Source organism: Scomber scombrus, chromosome 23 (assembly GCF_963691925.1).
Source record: "Scomber scombrus chromosome 23, fScoSco1.1, whole genome shotgun sequence".
Classification (NCBI taxonomy): domain Eukaryota; kingdom Metazoa; phylum Chordata; class Actinopteri; order Scombriformes; family Scombridae; genus Scomber; species Scomber scombrus.
The window spans coordinates 22,230,284-22,245,721 of record NC_084992.1 but is presented as its reverse complement, the minus strand read 5'-3'; the positions used below and the strand labels follow the sequence as shown (position 1 = coordinate 22,245,721).

Genomic DNA, 15,438 nt, shown 5'->3' with positions numbered 1-15,438 from the left:
GTCAATGCAGATATGCAACAGTTAACCCTTGACATTTGAGTTGTGGGCAACGACAGTATGTTTCCCCCAATAATTAACATATTTGGCAACCTGGTAATTCTGACTGACTTCATGTGAGATGCCTGAACTTTAACATTACATATCCTTATCAGTTGCTCAAAGTATCAAGTGTTGGAGTTTTATTTTTTAAGGCAAAGTATCCTGACTTCCTCTCTGACTCAGGTACATTCTAGTAACTTGACAGCTTGAGCAAAACCAGCAGGTTGAATCTTAATGTGGCCTGAAAACACTATTACTGTATATAGAAATACAGGAACTGGTTACACACTTCAATGCTGGAGCATGAAACAGTCACGTGACATAAAATCTCATGGTTCTCTTACTGGCTTCAATCAAATCTTATGGTCTTCCTCAGTGAATGGAGTTTGTTCTGTTGTCATTTAGTAATAGGATATTGAGCCATTACATTTTGGTCAAAAGTCAAATTATATTCACACAGTAAACTCCCATCAAGCACTCTGTTAGACTGAACTCACACAGCTGATCAAATACATAGTAAATCAGATTCTTAGACAAGTAGTAGACCAAATATGGTTTTATTTATATATAAAATGTTTCTGTTTCTCAGTTCATTGGGAAGAAAAAAACTAAGAAAGTGGTGAATGGAGTAACATTTTGTGTTATTAAAATTTCTCTATGTTGAAAAAAGTCACATGATACCTCAGAGTAACAGCAGGATGCTTGTTTGAAACATCCGTTTATAACCGCAATCCAACATTTATGTCTCCAGTGCCTGGCAGCTGGGCCTAATTTCGGAGACTGAAAACTGTGGCAGTGGCAGCAGGTACAGCAGGTACGTCCTCCCTGGTGGAGGATGGAGCAGAATATCTGAGTGCTGACTTGCTGCTTTCCACAAACACATACAGAGAAAAAATAAACACTTAATTCTTGTGGATTTCCCAGCTCAAACAAACACAGTTTCAGCTGGAAGCGTGTGTCTTGAAACTCCACCTTTACCCAGCAGCTTCCTTTGTTATGTTGTCTGGGTGGAAGCAGCCATACTGGGTGTGACATGTTGGAGGTGAAGGCATCAGGACAGGAGCAGCAGCATCAACAGGCTGCAGCAAGCTCACACCTCACTGCATGTTCTTGTAGGAAGCAGCATGAGATTGCTGCCCTCAGGCCTAGTCGTCGTCTTTTCCTCCTGTTTTACTCAACTGCAACAAAAAAAAACAAACAGCAGGAAACGATTATTTACAGTTTTATGTTAAAGATTCCCATAAAGTTTGATTCAGGTGGTTTTCACTTACATGCTAGATGGCAGTCAAGAAGCGATGAGGAGGGAGAAAAAAAGAGAGGTATATGAAAAGGTTAATGATGAACGGCTTGTATTTAAAAGCTAGTAAAGTGCACCATCTTGTGGAGGAAAAGTAAAATGCACCTACTTTGATAACGTCAATCCAGTTCCAACCTCTTGGCAGTTCCCCTTTGTGATCTGCAAGCAGAAAACATTCTGTCATTTGCTGATGATACCACCATAGTAGGACTGATAACTAACAACAATGAGACAGCCTACAGGGAGGAGGTAGAGAGAGAGGAGGTAGAGAGGGAGGGGGTAGAGAGAGGAGGTAGAGAGGGAGGAGGTAGAGAGGGAGGAGGTAAAGAGAGAGGAGGTAGAGAGAGAGGAGGTGGAGAGGGAGGAGGTGGAAAGGGAGGAGGTAGAGAGAGAGGAGGTAGAGAGGGAGGAGGTAGAGAGGGAGGAGGTAGAGAGAGAGAGGAGGTAGAGAGGGAGGAGGTAGAGAGGGAGGAGGTAGAGAGAGAGAGGAGGTAGAGAGGGAGGAGGTAGAGAGGGAGGAGGTAGAAAGAGAGAGGAGGTAGAGAGGGAGGAGGTAGAGAAAGAGGAGGTAGAGAGGGAGGAGGTAGAGAGGGAGGAAGTAGAGAGAGAGAGGAGGTAGAGAGGGAGGAGGTAGAGAGGGAGGAGGTACAGAGAGAGGAGGTAGAGAGGGAGGAGGTAGAGAGAGAGGAGGTAGAGAGGGAGGAGGTAGAGAGGGAGGAGGTAGAGAGAGGAGGTAGAGAGGGAGGAGGTAGAGAGGGAGGAGGTAGAGAGAGAGGAGGTAGAGAGGGAGGAGGTAGAGAGAGAGGATGTAGAGAGGGAGGAGGTAGTGAGAGAGCAGGTAGAGAGAGAGGAGGTAGAGAGGGAGGAGGTAGAGAGGGAGGAGGTAGAGGGAGGAGGTCGAGAGAGAGGAGGTATAGAGGGAGGAGGTAGAGAGAGAGAGGAGGTAGAGAGGGAGGAGGTAGAGAGGGAGGAGGTAGAGAGAGAGAGGAGGTAGAGAGGGAGGAGGTAGAGAGGGAGGAGGTAGAGAGAGAGGAGGTAGAGAGGGAGGAGGTAGAGAGAGAGGAGGTAGAGAGGGAGGAGGTAGAGAGAGAGGAGGTAGAGAGAGAGGAGGTAGAGAGAGAGAGGAGGTAGAGAGGGAGGAGGTAGAGAGAGAGGGAGGAGGTAGAGAGAGAGGAGGTAGAGAGGGAGGAGGTAGAGAGAGAGGATGTAGAGAGGGAGGAGGTAGAGAGAGAGGAGGTAGAGAGAGGAGGTAGAGAGGGAGGAGGTAGAGAGAGAGGAGGTAGAGAGGGAGGAGGTAGAGAGAGAGGAGGTAGAGAGGGAGGAGGTAGAGAGAGAGGAGGTAGAGAGAGAGGAGGTAGAGAGAGAGAGGAGGTAGAGAGGGAGGAGGTAGAGAGAGAGGGAGGAGGTAGAGAGAGAGGAGGTAGAGAGGGAGGAGGTAGAGAGAGAGGATGTAGAGAGGGAGGAGGTAGAGAGAGAGGAGGTAGAGAGGGAGGAGGTAGAGAGGGAGGAGGTAGAGAGGGAGGAGGTAGAGAGAGAGGAGGTAGAGAGAGCTCCCAATGCAGGTATAACTTAATAAGATATCACTGCCTTTCTGCTGTTACAGATTTTATTATTTGGTCCAGCACCTACTTTCTAATCGTGGATGTGTGTGTCTACTACACAACTGTCAACTGATTAGTCAACAACAACTGCAACTATCATAGATTTTTAATAAAAAGTTAAACTCATACCTGTTCTGTTGATGATCCTTCTCTTCTGAGCTTTAGTCAGCTGCTCCTTCCTCTCCTTCTTCTTGCCTGTTGAGGCGGTGGTTGTCGTATCGCTGTTAGATGTTAAAGTCTGCGACAGCAAGACCGGGACAAGGTTTAGATATTAAGTTCTGCCCCCAGCCTTGCACAGCTTTTGGTTGGATCATGATAAGATTATAAAGAATACAGTCAGAGTGGTGACATGTACTGACCACAGCTGACACAACGGGCTTGTGGTTCTCCATCAGGGTCTCCTGGTTCTCTTTGGCCCACTCAAACAGGGTGTACATCATGGCCTCGCCCAGGTTAGCCTCCACCTGCTCCTCCACCTTAGACAGGATCAGCTGTTTGGTCTCTGGAGAGCTGCCATCAAATGAACATGACAGAAATAAAAAATGTTTAAAAAAAAGGATTAAATATGAAGTGTGCATTCAACAACAACAACAACAACAACAACAACAACAACAGTATCAAGTCTATAATTTGAGAACAAATACCTAGTAGTAGTGTCAGTAAAGAGACTTGCAATGGAGGGACTAATGACCTCAGCATTCTAAAGTCATTTATTTTCACCTTGATTGCCTTTTTAACAAACTAAAACATAACCTTTCAAAATAATTTGTCAATGGTGTTTCCAGATTGTGCAGTCATCTTCTAATCTGCCATCAGTGCTTTAAATGCAAATTAAGGAAAGAAGGTTATTAATTGACAGGACACTGAGCTCGCAACTTACATCCTGTTGTTAAAAAAGGCATCAAGGGAGAGTTGCGGGGCTGTCTCAGGATAAGTCTCTGGCCACGTCACGTCCAGGATGAAGGCTTTGGTGTCCTCCAGGTCTCCTATCTGTTGTTTAAATTCAAGAAGATGTTAAAATAAGTTAGCTGCACCAAACAGCATCTCCCTCTCCTGTTCAAATGATGGAAGGTTGAGAGTGTATCACATAAGGAGAGTACTCACCCGAAACTGGAATGAAACTGGACTGAGTTCCTTGAAACACTCATCGCCCTCGTAGATGGAGCGTAGAGCCTCCAGCTCCATCTGATAAACACAGTGACAGTGACAGGAGGTTAGTGAGAAAACAAACAGGACACATTCCTCTCGTCAAACATTACTTACAAATAGGGCACATTAAACTTGATCAGGTTAGGTCATTGAAAGACGTGATTGAGTTCCATTTCTTGAACATAGGGACTTTTTCTTGAGGTGTTCTTAAATTCGGCATATAAATAATCCACCGGGCAGCCTTGACCTCCACTAAATTTAACTCTCAACTTGCGTGTGCCGCCTGCGTCAGCTCAGCTAGCTAACGTAAGTATAATCCTAGAGGATGACTTCGCGGGGGGGGAAACGGTATTTATCAACTGAATCGTTTCCAATAGATGTGGATTTATACGCCGAATTAATAAATAGACGTCTTGTATTCCGATAATTAATTGAGTTACGGTTTATGCGGCTCCCTGTCGTCCATATGAGGAAACGTACATTAACTAAGCTAACTTTTGAATTGAGCTTGGCGTGACGTTTCCTCACTAATGAACAGCAGCTAGAAATACATTTGACTGTGTTCTGAGCGCTGTATCAACTACACAGTTCTATTACATAGTGACTAACAGCTGACATGTTGTTTTGCTGTGTAACAGACAGTAAAGCTGTCAGTTGAGCTCAGAACACAGTCACGCTAGTTAGCCGCTAACAGCAGCTAGCCTCATAGTTCATCATCATTCATTCATACCTCTTGATCCTCGTTAGTTGTCATCGTGTCTCTCCTGTTTCTCTGTGGAGAGTTTAGCACCTATAAACCTCTGTGAGTTAACAACCCATTTCTATCATTAAAACGTTACTATGTTCAATTTCACTACTTTACAATCCCAGTTGCCACAGCCAGTGCCACCATGATAATATACGCATGCGCAGTTTGGCATTCATTGTGAACTTTGAACCACATCATTAGTGGATGCAATTGAATTGTGATAATACATAATGCTGGTACCTTATAATAATAAAACAACAAGACAATCTTTCCATTATTAAAGTTTGATGTCATTAAAAAGGCAAAAATAAGAAAAAGGTGTTAATTATCTTAAACTAGAGACATAATCAGATAACATTTTTTTGAATTTTCTTTTTCTGTTTGTTCCTAAATAATTAGTTAATTTATTTTCTATTATTTTTTCTATGAATTTTAAATGCCCACAATATGATGTAATCATTTTAAATCTGTACTGTAAATATGTGACTTATTTACTTTAAATATTTGCTACATTAATTGTTTATTATATTGTATCACTGGGTGACACATCTAACCACATTTCCAAAAAAAAGTTGTCATCACTATGTCACAAGATGTATAAAATGAAACAATGACAATAAATTAAGTATAAAAAAATTAAAGCAAGAAGGTATATTGTTTTTGTTAAATATAGTATATACATTAAATCTTATTTAACTTTAATTGAGTTTGAGCTTTATTGTTATTTATTGTTCCATCTTTTTTACTCCCCGATGACATCGCTCAGTTTCAGTCAGAAATTTGTTGCATGTACAGTACCAAACTTTTGATTGGTACTGTATGTCTGACTCTTTAGCTGCTAAATCCTGATTGGCTACTTCATTTGACTATATTGTTTTCCAGACTGTTTGCTTGGTAAAACCAGTAACAGCTACACTGCTACATTCATTTAGTGACCAACATGAATTCTACATGGTTGTAAAAACAGTTCTGCTGGTTGCTCAGTTAGCCATTATAATGTAGAATCTCTGTGTATCCATTAACAATATGAATACAAAAATTCAGATCCGAAGTTCATGTAGCGGTTCAATTTATTTCATATGGTGTTATTTGGCCTTGCTGCCAAATGATCCTCTGAATCCTCTATATTGAATTTAGGCTTATTGTCCCCTGATGGTTTAATGTTGTTTCAGGTTTTTCTATTAGCTCATGTGTGCTGAGCTGATCACTACAAATATTTAACCTGGTTTATAGTTGCTCATATCATAATGGAATCTATTGCTTAAATCACTGCTAATTTGGGTCACATTGAGAAGGCTTTGCTTGCATAAAAAAAGCAACATGTGTTTGTCTACATAGTCTATTCAGCTGCTTTGCTGGTATTCAGGGTAAATGACATTATGTTGTTACATAGATTCAGGAAGATGAATCACTGTTGTTTCAAGGGTTCTGACACTAATGCTTATAAAGCAGTGAGCAAACGTCATTTTTCGGGGGGATTAGCTCTCAGCAGAATCTTCGTCAGTGCTCAGATTCTTTGAGAGCTCCCTCAAACAACAGAGCCTTTTCTGTCAAATATAACCATGTAACCATTCACTAGAAACGCTCCAATTCCTGATGTGCCTCTGGCCAAACTACATATTTACAAGCAAATCTCAGCAGTCTAATATTATACATTTTATTTCAATCGTTATCGCCCAATCCTTTTTTCTTTACTTCCCTATAGTTGCCATGACGGCCAATTTGTTATGTTCTTTAATAAATTGCAATTCCATTTAGATTTGTGAGCTGTATTGTAAATCACATATACACATACACTTCTGTTAGTACACTTCTGTTAGTACACTGTGTACTGTTACGATTGTAGTCATAATTTGTTTTAAAAGTTCTTTAATTTGTCATCCAATATGCCAATGAGTGTGTGCCAGAGCCGGAGGGCAATTGGTTGACCACGGGCTGGCTGCGGCTCACCGATGGGGGGCTGATTTCCAGACTGGTGGTGGATTGGCCTAGCTCATCAGACCCAAACTATAAGAACTCCTACGATAATGGCAGTGCTGTGGTAGTGGGTCATTCCCTATCTTCTCCTTCTTTCAACCAGCCATGTTAGTTTGTGTTTATCTCGACTTTATCCGTTGTGCTTAGTAGGGGTGGATCTGCCAGTTTTGTTATCCTGTTTTTGTTAGTGAGGGAGATTAGAGTTTGTGATTTGGTTTCTTTTATTTTGGATAGATTATATTGATTAATTCCTAGTTAGATTTGTTTTGTTTGTTATTTTGACCTTTGTCCACTCTGAATGTAACCTTAGTTGAGTTTGACATACATACATACTTTTTTATGTAAATAAATTCACCTCATTTGCACTAACCCTGATTTGTGTTGTTGGCTGCTTGAGACTTGGGGAAGATGGAGCTCTGGTTTCATGTTGTGTTTCAGACACTCCTAGCTGAGGCATAACAGTACACTATGTACTTACTTGTGTAGTGCGCAAAATTCAACAGTTCAGTGTTGTCTCAAATCAAACATGGCTGTTGCACACTTACCAGAAATGACGATTAGCTAGTTAGTAAGCTAGCGTTAGTAAGCTCAGACATCCCAACTCTCCTGGAAGCTCCGGGAGTCTCCCGCATATTGATGGCGGCTCCCTGACGCCCGCAAATGAGACACAATCTCTGGAGTGAGCGAGCAAGAGTGCGCTGTAGAGAGTGACAGCGCGCGTGTGTGTGTGTTTGTGTGACTATAAATGAAGCACGTGTGAGAGCAAAGCGTCCTTATAGCTCTGTGACGGACCTCCCTGAAATGACTTTTTGCAGGTTGGGATGTCTGTAAGCTAGCGTTGGTAAGCTAGTGTTAATAAGCTAGCATTAGCATTCACGTTATGATTTGTGGTACCAAATCTTTACAGATTGTTTAATTAACCCAAGAAACTATCTGACAACAGTAAAGTGGTGCTTAGTGCAAAAACACACATTTTTAATTTACATTTGTGTAATGTGGCGAAGTTTCACTGTAGTTACAACGTACTCATCCGCCATTTCCTGTTTGAAAAGTGGTCCGTACCCTTCTGCTACGTAGCAAAGACGGCGACCGTTGAGGGTGAGAAGCACCACCTCTACCAGAAACATGGACGCTACGTCTGAGAGCTTTCTGCCGCTAGCTTAGCTGTTAGCCCGGTGGCTAGCTCAGTGGCTAGCTCGCCAGCTAACTCAGCTAACTGGCTAACTGTAGACTGTTGTAGTAGTAGTGTGCGCTGAATGTATTTATACCTCTACAGCAGCAGGGGCGGGTTTATGCTAATCACCGCCGCGTTACGTAACACGGCAGGGATTTTCAGACCCGCCCATTAAATCCTGAACACAGAAATGTTGAAACACAGTTTGTGAAGCCTAGCTCCACAATTCAAATCTAAATGGTTGAAATGCTTTTTACACCTTTTTTAGAAATACATTTATGACCTATTTAATGTGTTTAGAAGAAAATGTCTGAATTCACTTTACACGGTCTTTAACTAATATTAATATTCTCTTTTTATTATTTCTTTGCATATGGTCTCATTATATTCTTATATTGTATTTTAGAGTGACTTTGTAACATCTGTGTATTTACACCAATATGTATTAACATAAACCAAAACATTAATCATATAAAATGCCATCACTTAGAAGAGTTAGTGTCTCATGTTTTTAAGGGATTCGTTCATTTAATACTGGAGCTCTAGTAATTGAATGAAGTGGTTTATAACAACCTATAATGTAATTATAAGCAGATATAAGGACATGTTTAACCCTCACATGCTGCTCATATTCTAACTCATAATTAGTCTCAGCACCAATTCACATTAATAAATTCCCCATCAGTCATTAATACATTTTTGATTAATACTTTAATGAAGCTGCAGAGATCAAACGGAGTCTTTTTATTTATGGGGGGGAAAGACACAATCACTATTTTATAGTCCAGGAGAACATTTCATACAGTAGATTATGAAGAATACAACAACATGTTTTAATGGTGATTTGCATTACCATTTTTGTACACTGTGGTTCACATTTAGGGAAAAGTCTGACTTAAAGAAATGTGTGTGATGTTTTTACAGCTCTCAAATGTAAAATTGGGTCAAATTTGACCCTGAACAGTATGTAAGGGAGTATTTAATAATGTTACGTACTGTATATGTCAGTATAAATTCTCCTATGAAAACATAATTTGTATTATCACATATTTAATTATACTGTCATTCTTACCTGTTTATACAAACTGACGACTACATGATTGTATTGTTAACCATTTATTAACTATGAATACTGCTTTTTAATGTCAAAAGTGGGGATTTAAAGTGGCCTAACTGTTGTGCCCTTTGTGCATGGTCTAAACTGTAGTTAGGCTAATAATTAATTCATGTAAACAAAAACATTAAAGTTCCTTAAATGACCTCAGATGGATGCATATGGTCCTACTATGATACTAACATACATTAAAAACAACAACTATTAAAATCATTTCATCACTCTAAATAAGTGTCACATTATATCTCTCTATCAGCTGTTTTTGGGACGATAGTAGATTTTGGCTGCGGACACAAAGTTCATTAACCGCCACTTTAGCCAATCATGCTGACTGTATGAAACAGCTGATGTGGTGGCTGCAGCAGGAGTCATGTTGCACTGACAGACGGTGGGTGGGACCACCACCACCACTACTCAACATCCACCAACTCTCTGTTCAACTTTCTGATCTGATCTGCAGCTTTGAATCACCGGAAACGATCAAGCTTTCACCGAGAAGTCATGACGGACTCCGTGATCATGGCAGGTACTACAAGAAAAGAAAGATAGTCGCTCTGTTAACACACGATCTCAAGCTTTTTTAGTGAGGAAACCGCGAATGAAGATCCATGTTGTTTGTCCAGATTGATGGAATCCAGATGTTTTCCTCAGCTTGGGGTAGTGAACGCTGACTTCCGCTGGTTGCACAATGCGTGCTCTTTTCTTTTCCATCGTGTGATTCCTTATGCTAAATAACACAATAACATAGGATAGAAGAATACAGATAAACAGGAGCTGATGGTGTGTGTTTCAGATGAAGAAGCGGTTGTGGAGGCAGGCTCATCTGAGAGCCCGCTGGTCGCTGTCACCTTCCAGAGAAACATCCACAGGAAGGAGAAGTACCTAGAGGCTGAACCCAAAGCTCTTGGGGTACAGCGTGTGTATGTGTGTGTGTGTGTGTGTGTGTGTGTGTGTGTGTGTGTGTGTGTGTGTGTGTGTGTGTGTGTGTGTGTGTGTGTGTGTGTACTTGCATGGCTATCATTGTGATACTGAGGAAGTGAGGACATTTTAGGAATGTGAGGACTTTTTTTTTAAACACCTTCAAAAAGCTGTTTGAGACTTCAGACTTGGTTTTAGGGTGAAGGTAAAAATTGGGTTTAGGTTCAGTTTAGTGTAAGTATTAAGTTTACACGTTTAGTATTAGGCTTTATGTCAATGAATGTCCTCACTAAGATAGCTTTACAAACGTGCGTGTGTGTGCATGTGTGTGCGTGTGTGTGTGCGTGTGTGTGTGTGTGTGTGTGTGTGTGTGTGTGTGTGTGTGTGTTTAAAACCATGTACCAACCTGACTTTGCTGTTGTGTGTGTTTCAGATCACTCAGATTGGCCTGAGTCTGTTTCAGATCGTATGTGTGAGCGTGTTTGTGGCTAAAGACCTGATGAGCTTAGAGGGACAAATACCTTTCTACATAGCATCTTTGCTGGTAAGTACATGGATAACTCAAATAGTGATGAATGGTTTAATCACAGCAGGAGAGGCCAACATATCCTGACTTTTAGTCTCCAGTTTCAAGTTCAAGTTCAAGTTTATTGTCATTCCATCCATATATATATAAACAATACATATAGAGGAACCAAATTGTGTTACTTTGGATCTTTGGGCTAAAGTTAATTAAAAACGCATTTAGTCAAATAGTCTATGAGCTGGGTGTTGACATGCCTTCACAATGCAGTGGGCTTTTTTCCTGCATCTGTCTAAATAGATATCATGAAGGTTGGGGAGTGAGACCCCGATGATCTTCTCTGCTGTCCTCACCACACGCTCCAAAGTTTTTTTTTTAATCAGAGGCACTGCAGCTTCTGTAGCAGGAGGTGATGCAGCTCGTCGGGATGCTCTCGATAGTGCCCCAGTAGAAGGTGGCGAGGATGGGAGGGGGGATGCTCACCCGTCGCAGCTTCCTGAGGAAGTGCATTCTCCTGAGGAAGTGCATTCTCCTGAGGAAGTGCATTCTCCTGAGGAAGTGCATCCTCTGCTCAATGTCACATTTCTAATAATACAATATTTAAAGTGAGACCATGCATCTCAAGAATTAAAAACAATTATACTTTCTCCCAAACTGATCTTGTTTTTTTCATTTAAATCCATGTCTATGTATTTATTTCCTGATTTAATTATTATACACACCCTCATAATGATACATGCCTTTCAAATGATGAATTCATTATTTTACATGTCAGTTGTTTGTAATGTATGTGACTCACTCTAATGATCATTGCTCTACTAGTTGTATCCAGGTTCTCTTACCACCATCCTTGTGTTATTTCCTACTGAAATCCACTCCACAGAAGAGCATATTTTATAGTTTGTGACTCTGTGGTAAATGTGTGATATTTTCTCTCTTTTCAGGTGGTGATAGCAGGGAGTGTGGCGATAGCAGCACAGAACCTCCACCTGCCAACGGTGAGTTACAGTAGCAGGCTGCAGAGGAGAAGCAGTCTATAGTATATGGGTCAGTGTTTGTTAAAATATACATTTTGTATTTGTGTTGGTTTTATATCATTTGAAATGACATTTGCACCATTTTTACCAAAAAGTTAGACTGAATGCTCCTGAAAATGTCAAATGGTGTAACCACAAAAGAATGATACATATTCAATATTTTATCTACCTACAGTGTATTTAAGTGGACTTAATTTGAAAGAAATTGCATTGGTTCTTGATTGACAACAATTGTATTCCATTACCTTTATTTAATATAGAAAGTTATAATGTAAGATCATGCCAAACTAGCTGATATGATGTTTTATTGACAATTTAGTGTTAGCCTATATGACCTCAGTATTGCCACACTTCACATTAGCAGCTAAGATGCTATTCATGTCACATTGTCTAAACAAGTAGTGTCCTCCATTCCTCACTGTGTACGTCCTGAGTGGAGACTGTAGAAGAATTAAATATAATAACTCTGTCCCCAACCATAATGACAGTCTGTGTTTTTATACAAGTGTACCTCCCACTCTCCAATCCCACCCCCCCCCCCCCCTTACATTATTATACTATTATATTATCATTATATCAGTGGTATAAAATGATCTTCAAATAACAATAATATCATTTATCGCGATTATTTCTGAGACAATATATCGTCCAATAAAATGAGTTATTGTGACATGTCTATATTTTTCTCATCATGCCAGATAAGATAGACCATTTTCTCATCCAGATAGTTAGAGGAGACTTTTAACCCTTGTGTCGTCCTCCCGGGTCAAATTGACCCTGTCTAATTTGACTGTTCCTTCTTTCCTCCCTTCCTTCCTCCCTCCTTCTCTCTTTCTTTCCTTCCTCCCTCCTTCCTTCCTTCCCTTCCTTCCTTCCTCCCTCCTTCTCTCTTTCTTTCCTTCCTCCCTCCTTCCTTCCTTCCTTCCTTCCTCCCTCCTTTCCTTCCTTCTGCCTCCCTTCCATCTTTCCTCCCTTCCTTCCTTCCTTCCTTCCTTCCTTCCTTCCTTCCTTCCTTCCTTCCTTCCTTCCTTCCTTCCTTCCTTCCATCCATCTGTCTTCTCTTCCTTCCTTCTTCCCTTCCTTCCTCCCATCTTTCCTTCCTTCCTTCCTTCCATCCTTCTATCTTTCTTTCCTTCCTTCCTTCCTTCCTTCCTTCCTTCCTTCCTTCCTTCCTTCCTTCCTCCCTTCCTCCCTTCTTTCCTTCCTCGCTTTTTCCTCCCTTCCATCCGTCCTTCCTCCTTTCCTTCCTTCTTCCTCCCTTCCATCATTCCTTCCTTCCTTCCATCTTTCCTTCCTTCTTCTTCCCTTCCATCTTCCCTTCCATCCTTCCATCTTTCCTTCCTTCCTTCCTCCTTTCCTTCCTTCTTCCTCCCTTCCATCATTCCTTCCTTCCTTCCTTCCTTCCTTCCATCTTTCCTTCCTTTCTTCCATCCTTCCATCTTTCCTTCCATCCTTCCATCCTTCCATCTTTCCTTCTTTCCTTGACTCGAGGACAACAGGAGGGTTAAGGTTCAAGAAATATCCTCAGAATAGTGGCACATATTGAAAAACACTGATTTATCTCCTGTTGTGTGTGTCTCTCAGCTGCGGGCCTGTTTGGGGATGCAGATTGTGGCTTGTGGCGCCTCCTGCTTCAACATCATCCTTTCTGTAACGGAAGTGGGTGGTATGATGCCATCCATGTGCTGGAACTATGACTATGGAAACACCTCAGCACATAGCGAGATTTGCCATAGGATTGAGGTGAGTTGTCACAGTGAACATTCCAAGTTTCTTTATTCAGTCCACACATAATCTCTGCAATTATCCAATTTACAGAGCACCCACAACCACTTTCATGCTGATGGTGCTATCATCGCGACGCTTCTGTTTGCCATCTCAGCTGCTCTGGTCGCCTATTGCTGCAAGGTGGTCAACTGTTGCTCGCCGGCTCCAAAAATGGTGAGTAGATACCGATGATCAGAGGATCTGAACAGAAAATATTATACTCTTAACTTCACCATTTCATTGCAGCATCAACCATTTATTGGCTCATATTTGTCCTGTACCTTCTTTTCTGTCCCTTTCAGCCGGTGATCACAGTACACACCACCGCTGTCCAACAGTGAGGAAACACAAAGTGAAAGCTGCACTCATTAATACTTTTCTGTTAAAGGTATGGCTGTGTGTAATGTGAATGGTCTGCTTGTGACTATGAACCCACAGAGATTTATAACAAACTCTGCTGTTCCTCTCAGCTCTACTGAGCTATTTAAGCCTCTTTTAGCTCATTGTTTTGGTTTATGGTCCACAAATTCTGTCCTCATGAACTTTCCTCCTAGCAGCAACAACAGTTGACTGGTGAACACAGGGGGAGCGTTTAGTTTAAATTCATTGGTCTATTTGCTGACACATTAGCCATAACAACTTTAAGAGACGACATGTCAAATTAAGTGTTTACAGCTTTGTTCTGCTGCTCATTAGTGACTATTATAAAAAAAAAGGAAACCAGTTTTAAGAAAAATGTATTAAACTCTTAAAATTACAATATCGCCACACATATTACATATATTTGTTTACACTATATAATGTTTTTATATGTACTAACTCTTTTTTAACGTGAACTTTAATTATAGCATTCAACTATTCAATTGGTTGCAATCTGCAACTTCACCACTAGTTGCCACTAAATTCTACATACTTGTCCTTTAAAGCGTTTCTATAGTGTCTGACTGTGGCCACAAGTGCCAAGTACATGACAATGATGAATGCATAAACACTTTGTAACAGCACTATAAGTAGAGCAGAGTCAGCTTACTCAGTAATGTCACATCTATAGTTTTCTAACATCAGCTAACATAGCTACCATAAGCTACTGGTCATACCAGACTGAACCTCCCTAAAGGTGGGTTTTATTGTATTCAACATTTCATTTTCAGGGTAAATAGTAAAGTTACATAGTCTAACTTGAACATGTAATTAATGTCTTTGAAACTAACTTTGTAAAGAAACACAATTTAAATAATAAAACCACTAATTTATATATATATATATATATATATATATATGTGTGTGTGTGTGAGTATACTGTATATATACATACACAAACATATGTATATATATATACATATACATACATGTATATACATATACATATACAGTATACAATGTCCTGTCATAAAATTGCAGTTTTTATATTGCTAGCTATTTTGTCTGACTGAAAAAAAAAGTATAAAGTATTCTTTGTGATGTAAATGATCTGCAGCATGTTTACTTTTGTTACATTATAACCAGTTGATATTTTTTATGGTTTATGCAATAAACAACATTAACAACTAATTAGTTACCAAAATAAATGTCATGTATAAAAAAAACCATCATTGTCACTTTCACAACAGTCATAGCAGGATATACACAGATAATGATGACTCAGTATTTACTCACATTACATAGCTTACAGGTCATGTTTTACATTCAGTGTATGCAGCAAATGTGTTTTAACTTTTACATTCTTGTTATAATTGTCACAAACTGCATTAAAAAGTATTTTTTCCCATATTATTAATACATTAAACACAAATGCAAATATCATTTTACAAAAGATACTTCATGATCACATGTATAAAAATATAACAGTGATTACAGTACAGAGATATTGAGCTACTGTTCAGTTTGAAACGGCATGACACACAATCTACACATCATTCTCTATGACAGCCTCATGTGGCACCACAGTTCATTAAGAAGGAAATAATAAGTTCATTCCATCACATCTGCAGTTCATCTGCCCAGTGGCTCTGTGAGAGAAAACAGGACAAATCAGTAAAGCATAAACTCGGTATACCCACTAAATGTTTTTCTGTCAGAGCCTCTAGCTTAATC

At 40.2% G+C, this 15,438-nt stretch overlaps 2 protein-coding genes across 2 annotated transcripts; one reads left to right on the top strand and one right to left on the bottom strand.

Moving 5' to 3' along the window:
• Nucleotides 1-580: 580 nt before the first annotated feature.
• rwdd (RWD domain containing 4) lies at nt 581-4,982 on the bottom strand. Its single transcript, XM_062444802.1, has 7 exons — nt 4,817-4,982; nt 4,042-4,122; nt 3,818-3,927; nt 3,297-3,447; nt 3,067-3,175; nt 1,311-1,495; nt 581-1,217 (listed from the first exon to the last, which is right to left on the bottom strand). The coding sequence occupies exons 1-6, from the start codon at nt 4,838-4,840 to the stop codon at nt 1,314-1,316; spliced, it is 657 nt and encodes a 218-aa protein (XP_062300786.1). The 5' UTR covers nt 4,841-4,982; the 3' UTR covers nt 581-1,217; nt 1,311-1,313.
• Nucleotides 4,983-9,491: 4,509 nt separating this feature from the next.
• On the top strand, nt 9,492-15,112 carry LOC134006066 (uncharacterized). The gene is made up of 7 exons (XM_062445131.1): nt 9,492-9,625; nt 9,893-10,008; nt 10,451-10,561; nt 11,485-11,538; nt 13,162-13,320; nt 13,396-13,518; nt 13,647-15,112. Exons 1-7 carry the CDS (start codon nt 9,601-9,603, stop codon nt 13,683-13,685), a joined length of 627 nt encoding a protein of 208 aa, XP_062301115.1. The 5' UTR covers nt 9,492-9,600; the 3' UTR covers nt 13,686-15,112.
• Nucleotides 15,113-15,438: the final 326 nt, after the last annotated feature.